We start from the raw sequence: 14,620 nt of genomic DNA, 5'->3' as shown, positions 1-14,620 counted from the left end.
AGTGCAGCGCTGCCAAGCACCACAGGCTCCTGAAAGCTGGAGCAGGACCCTGCAGGGGCACAGTGCCAGGTACTGCCCTGACCCAGCACTGCTCCCAGCCCATCACCCAGCTGGGCACGAGACCCCCAGCACCCCAAGGAGCCCCAGCTTCCCACTGCTGGGCTCAGCTTCCAGCAGCACAGCATTCCCAAGATAAACCCAGCTTTCTCAAACCCAGAAATTTGGAGCTCTTAATGGATAGGATTAACTACAGTGGTTCTTCAGGGCTTAGAGACTCAAGTGACCCTTTGCACTAGGAAAATAAAATGAATAAAGTAAATCATATATGGGCACAAGAGGCTTGCTTTAATAGAACCTTTTAAGCCAAAGGAGAGAAAACAATTTATGTTATTCAGTATCTTTTATTACCTTTTTTCAAAGTAGTATTCAAAACCTCCTCACTAACCCCTCTCATGTTTCAGAAATGGCTGTGGGTCATCTCCAGACACACACACTGGTCTCTCTTCTGGGAGTTCTTAAGCTTTACAAGACCAGCAAAATGCCTCTCTCACTACAGGAGAGATAAACTAGATACACTAAACAAAATCAGCAACTTGGTACATTTCACAAAGTGAGTAATTCACAGATTTCACTTAAGGTATACAGCCCAGGGTGACATTATTTATCAGTTTAACCACAGTTTTTGTGTATTTGGACTCAACTGGGCACTCATATTCATTCCCATTCCAATCAAGGCTTACCCCAGCAACAGCATCTAGACTTCAGCTACTGCTATATGCAAAATGTTGGTGGGCTTTGCCTCTGCTGTAAATGAAATGAACACAGCTCCTCAACAGTTTTATTTTTGTATAGGCAGTTTTAAATTTTTCCTCTTCATCATAAATACTAAACTCATATTATTCTTTTAAATATTTCCCCAAAATCTTTCGCCTTATTAAATGTTACTTAAAAGGTAAGGTCAATCTGCTTATGTATACAATAAAGTGTGTCCTAAAAAGCTCCTTTAAAATACTTTCTTAGCTGTTTCAATTAGCAGTGGTGTGCCTAGCTTCTTATTAATAAGAAAAATTAAAAGTCTAGTATCAATCCTTAAACTTCACTATCTGTAATTACAAAGTAAGAACTCAAGCTTTATGCAATGAACTCTTACTAAAATATTCATACAGATTTAAACAACTTTAACTATTGCAATCAAACCTACTGAAGCTGCTGCACCACTTTTGGATTTGCAAAACATGCAGTCTTAAAATCTGATAAATAATACAAGAGGTCACTTAATAAAATTTTTCAAATAATGAAATTAAGATAATTTATCTTACATGCAATTTAGTTGCTTCCTTTACCAAAGTTCACTAGTCAGAAAATATTTTTTCCCTGATCTAAATGAAGCAACAGAATTGACATGACAGGTCAAACTGGAAAGGACCTACAAAGGTCATCTGGTCCAATCCCACAGCTCAAGCACAGCACTCCTTGCCCAGGACCATGTTCAGAGAGCTTTTGAGCATCTCCAAAGACAGACCACCCATAGCCTCTCTGGTAACCTGTGCTCAGCCATCCCAACAGTGAAGTTTCCTGATGCTCACAGGGAGCCTCCTGTGCTTCAGCTGGTGCCCACCCTGTCACTGGGCACAAGTGGAAAGAGCCTGGCTCTGTTTCCTTTGCACCCTCCCTTCAAGTATTTATATACATTAACAAGACCACCACTGAGCCTTCACTCCTCTGGGCCCAGCAGTCCCAAGTTCTCCCAGCCTTTCCTCACAGGAGAGATGCTCCAGACCTGCAATCATCTGCAAACCTCTCTGTTCAGCCCATTTTCAATCCACCTCACTGTCTGCTCACCTATACCATACTTCACAAGCTTCTCTACAAACAGTATGTCAAAAACCTTACTGAAGTGAATGTTGACAATAGCCACTGCTCTCCCCTCACCTATTCAGACAGTCATTTCTTTGTAGATGGTTATAAGGTTGATTAGGCACAACTTCCCCTTTTTAATGGTGAAGACTTATTGGTAATGACTGCCACATGCACTTGCAGTAAACCACAGTAAGTCTCAGCAGTTATTTTGGATCTACAGCTGTTAAGCTTGGCAAATTTTTCACTGGCCATATACAAAGAAAGAGAGAAAAGAAAAAGAAAAAAAAAAAAAAGAAGAAAATAAGGGTTTAATGTGTTTCCCCCAACTTAAATATGAACATGAAAGAAATGTGCAAATCATCAAGGAAGTATTTTTTAGACAACGCATTAAATTAAGAAAGATAAAACTGAGCAACTACTTCAGAGGGAAATGGCTGGGAAAAGGGTAATAAAGGGCTACATGGTCTGGTAGTCTCTTCCTATCAAATGTCATACAGAAACATTCTCATTTGTGTTAGTGCACTTTGCTACACTGCTAAATCACCAGCTTTTTTCATGAGTGCTCTAAACCTCTGGATTAATGAGCTCTCTCTCTGGTTTGCCCTTGCAAAAAAATATAACACTAACATATTTTGAGTATTCCATTTATGCAATCCATGCACAATGAAATCTACTGGGCAATCACTCAAGCCAATACTAATGAAAAAAGTATCTTTGGGCTTTTAAGAAGGCAGAGTCTTAGATTCTACATCTAAGAATCTAGAATATGTCAGTACCTAAATATATCACCATCCATCTTAAAGATGACTGCAAGCTTATAAAGATGTAAAGATAATCACGAGCTAGATTAAAAAAAAAAAATCCTAATACTTTATCATAAAGGCCATGATCTCGATGAATTAGAGAGGAGTTTGATAGCATGACTTTTAAAAGCCTCTACAGTTTATTGTTTCAAATAACTAATGTAAAATACAGTGATTTCATCAAATATAAGTCCCTGGGTGTACAGGCAGCATAGACTGAATACCAGAAGATGTCCTTTCAATGTGAACCAGCATCTTACACCCTTGAGATTATTCACTGAATATTAAGGCAGATGGAAACTGTAGAGTGGAACATCAGAAGTCACAGATGTGCACAGACTAACAAGTGCAGCTTTATGTATAATAGCACAAATGAGTCTTGGAGATAAATTCTGTATTCACACCTTCCACTAACTTTATCATATGGAATTATCTGAGTGATCTGATGGACATCCTGAACCAGCTCTCATAAGTAACTCGAGTAAAATCAGCTTCTCCCAATAGAACACTCTCTATATAAAAAACAACACCACGGAATAACATCCATTGCTTTGTACCATTTAACTACAGGAATGTCTGGTATTCTTTTAATAGATTATTTGTGGCCTTCAAATTCAACAGAGCTAAATGTAATTACAACACTTTAAAAAATTAACAGACACTACTAGACAACACTAGTCTATCAGGAATGTAGGAAGAGTGCCTGCTATTAACCTGAGTTGGAAAACATTTAATTTCATCTTAAAAGTGGAATGTTGCCCCTTAGCTTTCAGATGCCTTTTCTTTTGAATGCAGAAATGCAATAATCGTCCTTTTCAGGCGTTATGCATCACTCAAGAAGCAGATAAATTTCTTAAGGCCCCTATTTTATGATAGAATTAACCAAGAAAAAGACACGTAAGACCATCAAGTTGCTACAGCTTTTCCTGCAAACACACTTGCCTCAGGCAGAATCCATCACACAAGAGTCCAGATGAAGTCTTCTTGGTGCATTATTATAAAATGACACCCATAATTCCCTACTGCTTCCAAAATATTTTGCTTCATGTTATCTGGAATGCCATTTGCCTTCCTCACAGCCGCATCACATCATGGGCCATTCTGCAGTAGCAAGTCAGAGTGGCCTTCTCTTTAGCTGTCATCCCCTACAAATGAGTCACTAGTTTACTGTGAAAGTTCTTAGCTCATAAATTCATCCCCACTACTCAAGTCCTCCCAGTCACCCATATTTTACTGCAATCCTATGCAATGATAAGGCTTCCCCACTTTCTGTCAAAAGCAAGTGTCATTACTGTGCTCCAGCTTCCTGAGACAGAGCTACTGAAAATTTTAACAAGGTCTTTTATCTTATCAAAGGCAGATCCTAATTTAGTCTGGCATATACGACCTCTGATAAATCCATTTACATGTATTCCATTTGCGTCTCTGCTTTTGATTCTTTAAAAGGTGTTCTCTATTGCTTTGCTATGGGGAAAAAAAAATTAAAAATTTTCAGGCAGCCAGAATCACCTTGTTCTACTTTCTGAAAAGCAGCTATTAAATTTGCCCTTCTGCAGTTAAATACCATCTCTACTTTGATAGTGCTCTTTTAGTTTTGAAATATTTGCTACAAGATTTTCTAGAATACAGCTTCTTTTACCCAGTCCCATGCAAACTCAAACACTAGGAACCTGCAGATTTCTTCTTCATTTCACTATATGAATTTCCACAATAAACTGGGGGTGATAACTCTGACCATAATTTCATACTCAGTGCATAACACCCACATTCCTTTCTTGTTGAATTTTTAATGGATGAATAGCTTTTTACTACTTGGACTATTTTCCTTTATGAGGTCAAACTCAGCTTGCCTCCTGGCAGCTTTTTAGTCACATTTAAGACTTCTGAACTCTATGACATTCTTCATTTTTTCAACAACCACTTCTGCCACTCCTTCCAAGTTCTTGGCTAACTTATGATGTTCTCTTTGGCTGGCTTCTTTTCTGATTAGGTCTGCAATCATTCTGCTTGTGTAGTCTGCTTTTTCTTAGGATGAAAATCCTACGCACTTTTTCTAATTCTGAATCAAAGAGCTCCCTTTGCTCTTTGGTTCAGCTAATTTCAAACCATTTCCCTACAGTTTCTCAGTCTGCATTTTTGAAATTCAAAACCTTTAATTGGAAACCCCTTTCAATCTAAACCACATAAACCTCTGATACAAATTAATCTAAATTCTGTTTCTACACACAGTCCTTCTAGAATGACCTCAATACTTATGAAACCCTGTTTTTAAGCAACATTTGTTTTTAGTTCAAGAACTACATATGTGAACTCTGCACCCAGGAATTGCTGATCCCCAGAATCAGTAGTGAAATTATAACTTACATGAGAGTTAAAGATGCCACAGCATATTGTAACAGGGAAATAACTTTATTCCATTTACTGTTGTCCAATAATTCCATGTATACTTAATACAAGAAAATCTTTTTGCACCTGAAATTGTGTGCAAAAGACTCATCAGCAAAGGCATAAAATTCCACAGTGATGATGAGGTATCTTTGTTCACCACAGTGATTGAATCAAAACAGTAACTTCTGAAATGCTTTATCCTTCACTATTTGTTATCTCAGGGCTTCCAGGGCTTTGAATCCTTAATATTTACTCCTCACTCATTTCCTTGACATATAAAAGGTTCTGCCTTTCGTAAAAAGATGTTTCATAAGAGCATATTACCAGAGCAAAGAATCTGGTTTTTTACACTGTTACTTTTTTTTACAAATGATCAGACAATCCTTGCAGTACAACACATTCTATTACTAAATCAGTAGAATTCCCCATACTTGACAATACCTGGAATAAAGTAACTTCATTTTATGTGGCAGAATAGACATGTTCCAAGCTACCCAGCCAACAGCTCTGCATGCCAAACTACTTCCCACTTCGAGATGAACGAAATTAATTACCAGCTTGCTGCCCATTTTATGAAATTTGAATATGAGCATAAATGTTCAGTGATACATTCGAACTACAGCAGTCCGAGACTAAGCCTACCTAAAACCTAGTTTCATGCTTTAGCCAAAACTATAATCCACTCTGTAAACAAAGCATGGGCTATGGTATTCCACCCTTATGGGGAAGGGAACACCCAAGATTCAGGGATACTCGTGGTCAAAGGAACAACAAATGTCAGGGGGTCTGCAAGAGCTTACAAAATTTTATTAGTAAATTATGCCCATCCTGGAGATACGTTTCTCACTTTCTATGCCAATTAGCTATCATGGGCAGTCTGATCTTCTAGACCTTTCTGGAAATGGGTTGCAGGGCTTTACCAGTCTTTAGTGGTCTTTATGACCACCAAAAGATGACCAGTCTTGATGACTGGGCTGGCCTTTAATCAACATTTCAGGCCCAGTTCCCAGCCTCATTCCTGCATTTGTGCTGTACAGTGTTGTGCCTATCTCCAGGAGCCCAAACAAGAACATCAGTCTCAGCAAAGTGCTCTGTACGGCCCCTTCTCCAGAAGCATCCTTATCTTTCTCACATAATGCTATTACCAACAATCCTTGGTTGGCTCCACAGCTATCTGGCTATCAGTGTTTGAGGATACATATTAGTTCTCTTATCTCCTAGGCTTCTACATGGACACAGGAGCTGAAGTAGTAAACCAAATTAAGGGAAAAGAAAATATTCTTCCAGGGATTTCAGAAAGAGCTATGCATCTTTTTTTTTTTTCTTTTGAAGCTTTCATAATTAACCCATTCAAAAAGTGGATGAATTTCTCAGATTCCATAACCATTTTAAATCTCACAAAGCCTCAGGATCTTTCTGCAATTCCTGTCTTTCATACTGGCCTTAAATAACAAGTGTCCCAACAAGCACTGTGACTACTTTATTTATAGAATCACAGGCTCACTGGGGGTGGATAATGTGGAGATCATCAAAATCCAGCTCTGTATTCATTTAAGTAAAACACACATGGAAATTTGGACTGCACACTGTTTGTGGATGGGTAATATCCTCTTATGATTCCTATGATCCTAAGTAGCTCATCAACATTTTAACAAAAATACTGAGCATCGCATCAGGCAAAGAAGTACTCCTTTTTCACACTAAGACTTGAAAATATTTTCACCCTACTTTATTATGATGGCTATTATATAAAGAATAATGATATTTTAAATTAAGTATTTCCAACATAATTAGTGCCAGATTGTTTCAGATTATTTTGCTGCCACTATTTACATTACTAAATATATTTTGCTGGGGCAATCCCTAGTAACAATATAGGCTGGGGGACTGAAGAGATCAGGGGCAGCCCTGCCACGGACTTTGGGTGCTGGTGGATGAGAGGCTGGACATGACTGAGCCATGGGCACTCACAGCCCAGAGAGCCAAGCATGTCCTGGGCTGCACTGAAAGCAGCGTGGGCAGCAGGGCAGGGAGGGGATTCTGCCCCTCTGCTCTGTTCTGGTGAGAGAGACCCCACCTGGAACACAGCACCAGCTCTGGGCTACCAGCACAGGGACAACATGGAGCTGTTGGAGCAAATCCAGAGCAGCACCACTAAGTTGATTAGAGTGATGGAATACCTTTCCTATGAAAAAAGGCAGAGGTAATTAGGATTGTTTAGCCTGGAAAAGGGAAGGTTTTGGGGTGTCAAAATTGCAGCCTTTCAATAGCTGATGGAAGCCTACAAGAAAGGAGAGACATTTTACAAGGACTTGTAGTGACAGGACAAGGGGAAATAGCTTCAAACTGAAAGAGGGTAAGTTTAAATTACAGATGAGGAAAAGATTCTTTACTATGAGGGTGGTGAGACACTGGAACATGCTGCCCAGAGAAGCTGTGATAATCCATCCCTGAAAATGTTCAAGGGCAGATTGGATGGACTTGAGCAACCTGGTCTAGTGGAAGGAGTCCCTGCCTGTAGCTGGGGGGGTGGAACTAAATGATTTTTTAGGTCTCCTCAGAAATGAGGAATAATTGAAAGAAAGACTTATTCCTTGAAATGATTTTTAGAAGAAGTTTGTAACAAGACCTAGTTCATAAAAAAATTGAAAGCAACTACTAAATACAAATTTCATTTATGTTCTATGCTAAACTATAATCACAGCACTCGTAAATTTTCTTCAAAGGAGAGAGAGTACAAGTTCCAATTCCTGAAGACCATTTGAATAAGACATGATCTGGAAAACTGAATTGTTGTAGGGTATAAAATTCAGTCATGCTGCGTGACAAAAGAGAGAAAGCACAATAGGAGGCACAGGCACCAGTAATTACATTCTCTTCATAAGGAATTAGCTGAAGGATGGAAGAGCCATATGCTATATACCTTCCTTTCATGCTACTCTCTCTCCCACCTAGCCACAAAACTCAAGAGAGGTCTGCAGAGATATTCCTTCACCAACTGCCCCTAAGGAAGCATTACAGAATGCTAAAAACTGCAGCAGCAGCTTGGGCCAAACCCCCTCGCAGCACCACAAGTCCCCTGCTGTCTGCCATACGGTCTGACCACATAATACCCAACCCTTGGCTGGCAGGGCAGCCACTGGAGCAGAAGGTTGCAAAAGGAGGCTCAGCAGGAGACACAAATTGATGTAAACAGCTTTAAATGGTTTAACATGTACCTGGTGCCAGAAATCAGGCACTAACTGAAGATGGAGCTATGGGCTTGGAAAGGGAAAAGGTGAACATTATTCTTCATCCTAATTCTACCCAGCATGGAGGAAGCACAGCTCAGAAAGTGACTTATGATTCGGACAATCAAGACATTTCCATTTGCTGGGGTGTGGAAAGCCATGAGCTAATGAATTTTGTATTACAGGCAAATCTTGCCCAATTAGCCCACCAAGTCTGGGAAGCATACATAACCCAACCCTCAGGAAACCCTGCAAAACCAATGAAAGACCAATACAGTGAGTGAGTGGTGGGTTGGGGGGAGTGTTGTTTTGCCTCTTTGGTAGAAAAGTATCCCTGGAAAAACCAGGGTACATTTTTCCTTATCCCATTTACTTAATTTTTTCACCTTGTACACTTGCCCTGGAGAGCTTCAGTTCTATCCCTGAGCACAAACACAATACCTCAACACAAGAGCAGGCCAGTGCTGATAAAGGCCTCTATATCACTACATAAACAGTCATATGAACAGCTACAGAAATGCTCACATCCCTTATTTACCAACACACTCCTGTCCACTGCCACTCCTGGGCCCTTTTTGTGCTCCATTTTATTAACAGCACCAAGCTGATTTAAACTCCCACAGACGCACACAGCTGCTCACGTCAGCAATACCACACTCCAAATACCTAGAAACTCTCCAAGCCTGCAGTGGCCTCCAGGCAGTCACCTACTCCTAAAGAGACTTTCAACTGAGATGAAATCAGCAAATATATTCCATAATCCTAGAGCACAGCAAATGGCCCATGGAGCATGGAATCTGATGGCAAAATTACAGACTGTAACACAGTAGAATATCCTGTATGCATTGACTTGAGTCTTCCTCTTGATAGTGAGTTTTTCAATCACTGAATCTTTTTCCTGAGACAAGCAAAATTCAGACTTTATCATTTTGGTAAGATTTTATTTATTTATCCTTCTGCCTCTACTTCACTGCTTCTCATATTCCTCAGTATTTCCCTTAAAGCAACACAAAAATATCTTACACATCTGCCTGAAGAAATCAAACAGAAAAATAGTCCAAATATGTTTACCTAAACCTACTGAGATCTTCATGTAACAACTTTATGGCAGTAACTACCCACTGATTCCAGTTCACACATTCAAATGCCAACTGTTAGTTATTTCAGAGTTCTCCTGTAGGAGGAAAGTGAAGGTACAATACTGAAATCTATGCTAAACATGTAGAGTTTGGGTTGGACTTTGTCCACCATTATCTAGCAGAATAGTTAAGTACCAATTGTATCATTTTCATAAAGACAGATCAGTTTCCAACAGTTCAGAAATACTTCTATATTGCTTTGTATTTTCCTCTCGTGCAATCACACCACGCATGAGATGATGTTCAGCTAAGTACTAATGAAACCAGCCATGCTAACACACAAAATTGTGTAGAACAGAAAAATCCTTTTGCAGTTGCTGTCTGTTCAGTCAGAAGCAACATCCCCGTGGACCAGATGGGCACAGGCAGTGACTGGGTCAGTCCATCAGCTGGCACTAAGTGAGAGGACACAAATCCCCTTGCTGGCAGCAGTGCTCCCTGATGGCTGTGCTGCACAGAGCCCTCCCCAGAGCCATGCCCAGCCTCAGGACAGCCTGCCCCAGGGGCAGCACTGCCAGAGAAGAGAGCAGGAGCCCAGGGATCTGGACAAGGAGCCTGCAGGGGACTCCTCAGCTGCCCCTCTGGGGTCCCTGGCAGCATGGCTGGGATGCCTGATGCCTGCCCTGGCTTCCCACTGCCCAGGGAACTGCAGCCAGAAGGCAGCACTGCTCCAGAGGCAGCTTTCCATTTTCCACAACTTTTGCTGCAGTTCCTCCTGCTAAGGCCAGCCTTCCACATGGTCTCACTTCTGCTTTCCCACATGACTAACAGATTGCATGCACTGGAGGCACCCAGGACAAAAAGCAGGGGATCTCCCAAACCCTCCTACACACTGTTCTCTCCCAGCACAACTTCTATTCTTTTTTTTCCCTATCTACAATAACGACACTAGAATAATTAAAGCAATGATTCTTTTACTATGGATAAGCTTGTTAAGAGTGCTTTATGCTTAAACCCATGACAAATGTGCTCTTTTAATTATTTACAAAAATTACTTTTAGAGCATTTTCCTGATGGACTGTTATTATTACTGCACAATGTGTAATCTGAAATGAACATAGTATGAAAAACTTGAAAAGAAAAAAATATAAGTAATTGAAAAAATACTCTTGGAGCACTTGGCATGACAGCATGGTTCAGACAGACAACAGCTACACACTGAAGTAAAAATGTCACTATTAGCTCTTTCAGAAACAGCAGAGAAGCCTGACCATCTCAAGAATAAAACCAGTGGAGTCACTTTCTGGATTCTCATCTGTTGGAACCACCATAGTAACTCTTTCAGAAGAGAAAGCATCATCTTGTCTATTAGTGCATCTTGTCTATTAGCTTGAGCAGGAAAGCAGTGGAGGGAAAAACTTCCTTTGCAATCAAAGTCTTCCCCACTCCACCTTCCCTGGAGAATTCAAGAAATCCAGATACTTTAATCACGGGAACAGTCAAGAGGGAACAAAAATACTGAGAATTTTCAGTTCATTATGTAAGCCTGAATAGAACACTAACAAACTAAAATTACCAAAAAAAATGCATTATCTTGTCTTGGAATATTTTCTTTCAGTGTAAAAATGTTCTTTTCAAAGCATGAAGCAAGACAGTTCTTTTCTCTCCACCCCATGATAAACAGATATAAAAATCTGGTTGTTTTATTCAGATGAAAACTTCATAATACAATATACATCTCATCCTACTTTAAACCACAGGCAGTGGGAATGCAGATTTTGTAAATCACATTACTTGGAGTTTAACACTGGCACTTCTGTTCATTGACTTAGCAATTTTCACTGCTAAAATCACACAAGGAAAACAGGCAACTTCATTTCTGCAACAATTGCTATGGTTTTGAATTATCTATTAGAGACGTGGCATCTCCAGCCAGAGTCAAACCACCACACACGTGCACTAAAACCAACTTGGAAGAAAAATTCTTTCATATTCAACCCTGAGGCTCAGAAGTGAAAAACTGGTACAACAAAACTTAACAAGCCATTAACTAGTTATTACTTTCTGAACTGAAAAGGACTGGAAACAACATAATTAGTGGTAATTTCAAGGTACTTCAAACCAAACCATTAACAGCTCTGCAAAAAGCACACCTTCCACTAGGTATTTCAGTCAACTGACTTCACACTTGTGTAGCATTAAGATATACTCTATATATACATAAATGCTTTAAGAGTTTTAAATAAGTGACAGTGCTACTACAAAAGACACTCATTGAGATGTGGAATATGAACAGTCTTCTGCTACAGAATCACACTGTACTTCAGGACACAGTCTTTAAAGACAGGTACTTTAAGAATCTGCTGAGAGCTGAGGAAAAGCCTTTCAATCTCAAGAAGCTGTCATTTCAAACAAAATCAAACAAGGAGCACGAAAGTCACCAAATACCCACACTGACTTTGATAGTGTGGTTACAGTGCAGCCACAGAAGTCAAAACATGCACAGTAAAATTCCTGAACTTCACAAGCCCAGCTGTCATTCTCAAATTTTGCTGGTTTAGTCAGTCACCAAGAAATCTAGGAAATTACACGAGCTCATCAGAGCTTAGCTGCTTTACTTCATTTAAGATCATGTCCAATGACTGCAATAAAAACAAAAGATTCTCTGAAATCTTTCTGGAGACAAGATCAAATGTCAAAATCTCCTTCAAATAAAGCTGCATTTGAAAACAAACCAAACTGTAAAAAAAAAACCAAAAAAAAACCACACTTAAGAAATTTTACCTTAATTGGAGCCCGGCTAAACTGTATTTTTCTGTTGGCTGGGATTTCATCTTCATCTGGCAATCCATTAATTTCAGAATATTCCATATCAGGTTCATAACAGTTATTTTCATCACTGTCATCCAGATCATCCTGCTCTGTACCTGTCTCTCCCCAGTCAGAGTTATACCTGGACCGTACCCGATACACATTGTAGTCAGAGTGCATGTACACATGGGAGCTCTGAAAATTATTCACATCATCATGTCCATCTTTTTCACTTTCCTCATCGTAATGCGACTCAGTAGCATCTGAAATTGCATCCGTGGCAAAATCACCACCTGAAGCTACATTTCTTGTTAACTCTGCAGCTTCAGGCTGATTAAAGATACCTTCTGTATGCTCCTTCTGTTGCACCAACACTCCTGTCTCTGTTTTTGACTTACTCCTAGCACAGCTGTCCACAGATCTTTCGCTGTCAAGCACGCCCACCAAATCCCGCTGACCTGCTGCAGAACTCTCAAAAGAATCAGCACTCGCCTCTGTGCTCTTTTTTACTTCTTCAGTTGTTTTTGAACCTGCTGAAGTGCCTGTGGACACCTTCTGTCTCGGTGTTGAAGGCGTGTTAGTCTGCTGAGAGTTCTCAACAGCCATCACGCCTGTACTCTGTTTGGCTGGGGCAGACCACGTGCTGGCCTCTTTCAAAGGACTGAAACCCTCCAGGTTTGCAGCTGGGGAGGAGATATTTGTGACAGTAGAGGAGAGGTTTAGTGGATAGTGACCAGTTACAGAGTACTCTTCGTTGTTTTCCGACTTTTCTACTATTACATTGTGTGAGTCAGTGCTCTCAAAAACTGCGCTGAGCTGACTCACAGTTGGAGAGACAGTCTCTGTCCTTGGGCTAAGACTGTCCAGTGAATCAGTGCTGCCTCTGTGAGACTTCGAGCTGCACCACTCATCCGGAAGTTCATTAGAAATTATTTTCTCTTTCTTTGGGGAATAGCGATTTGAATGTCCCGTTTCATGAGCATTTCGCTCAAACATCTTCCGCGTTTCAGTGAACTTGGAATAGGAAGGACCATCATGGAGAGTGTCAAATCTACTAATCCTTTCAGAGACGGACGATTCCAACTTTACGATTGAACCGTCCGCTTTTTCTACAAATTCTTTGGGCCTAATTCGCCTTTGAGGTGATGGAGGGCCACCTTTCCCCCTGGTTTTAGGGGCAGCTCCAGCACTTTCAGTGGGCTCCATGCCCATCTGCATAAATAAGTTTTTGATCCTATTGACATTTGAGCCATATTTCCTTCCTCTGCTCTGTGAGGCCTCTCCTTCCTCTTTCGCTTTTTGGTCTCCATCTGATTTCGGTTTGTCAAAGGTGCTTTTCAGTGCCTGGAACTCAGTTCTGTAAGCATTTCTGTGAGGAGAGGCACTTCGGAGGGTGGATCTTTCTCCTGAGGACTCTGTTTTCATCATGTTTACTTCAGGAGTGTGAAACCTGCTTGCATAGTTTCTGTGGTACCACTCTCAGTAGTAGGTCACAGCAGAGATTCCACCTGAGGACTGGTTTTCCTCAGGAGCCACTGCCCTTCAGCAGGGCCATACTTGACAGATCTGGAGGCAAATGTCTAAATGCACACGGTCAATTTTGAGAAAGCAGCACGACTGAGGACTCTCGAGTAAAAGGGCTGATTTAACCTGCAATAGAAAGGAGGGTTTTCTGAAACCATGTCAAGTACTTCAAATCTGTCACAATTTCCATTTACCATTTTCTGATATGTTTACAAAAATATAGCAAAAAATAAACAGAACTAAAAAAAAGAAACAAAGCAACACTGCACATGTGAAAATTTGCCATTACAAACTTTTTCAAACTGACTTGTGAAATTTACAATCTGTAACATCACGGTGAAATAACAAATAATCGTATCTTTCCATTCACAAGTATAGTAACATGGCACAAATACGCATGCAAAGGAAAGGCAATGTGACATGAAATATGAGGCACTGCAAGACAGAGAAACATAATGGCAGAAATACGATCAAAGACATTATGCTCAGAAAGGCAAATTAAACATCAGCTCGAGGGAATACAAAAAAATGCACGCAAAGTTAGCATCTTCAGCTGACAGGGTAAAGGAAGTGAAATCCCGTTAGAGAAAGTTGCCCCTTGTCACGGGCATTGGTTTTATGGTCTGGGAGATGCTGGCGGCAGCACGAGGAGATGCAGACGCGGAGCCAGGGGCTGGTCCGCTCGCCCGCCGCGGCCCCAGGGGCTCATCCCCGCTGCCCGCAGCCCAGCCAGGGGCACCGGGGGCTCTCCCGAGCCCAGCCCCTCTCCCTTCCCCTCCGCTCCTGCTCCCCAGCCCTCGCCCCGCCGCCGCCGAGGCGCGGACGCCTCACTCCGGCCGCTGCACGCTCGGTGCCACTACCGGGAGCCCGTGGCCGCCGCGCCCGGCCCCGCTCCGCTCCCGCGGGCGACTGGCAAGGCCACACG

At 41.1% G+C, this 14,620-nt stretch overlaps 2 protein-coding genes across 15 annotated transcripts in view; one reads left to right on the top strand and one right to left on the bottom strand.

The window, feature by feature from the left end:
* SGCE (sarcoglycan epsilon) overlaps window positions 1-14,620 on the top strand; it is a 452,776-nt gene that overhangs the window by 360,537 nt on the left and 77,619 nt on the right. The window lies entirely within an intron of this gene.
* PPP1R9A (protein phosphatase 1 regulatory subunit 9A) overlaps window positions 1-14,620 on the bottom strand; it is a 126,808-nt gene that overhangs the window by 111,214 nt on the left and 974 nt on the right. For all 3 annotated transcript variants that reach the window (XM_079301003.1, XM_079301004.1, XM_079301005.1), the window contains exon 2: window positions 12,145-13,821. In XM_079301003.1, coding sequence (XP_079157129.1) covers window positions 12,145-13,599 — 1,455 coding nt within the window. In that variant the 5' untranslated portion in view covers window positions 13,600-13,821. The remainder of the gene's footprint in view (window positions 1-12,144; window positions 13,822-14,620) is intronic.

This window comes from Erithacus rubecula (assembly GCF_903797595.1).
Source record: "Erithacus rubecula genome assembly, chromosome: 3".
NCBI classification, from domain to species: Eukaryota; Metazoa; Chordata; class Aves; order Passeriformes; family Muscicapidae; genus Erithacus; species Erithacus rubecula.
This window is presented reverse-complemented; position numbering and strand designations above follow the sequence as displayed.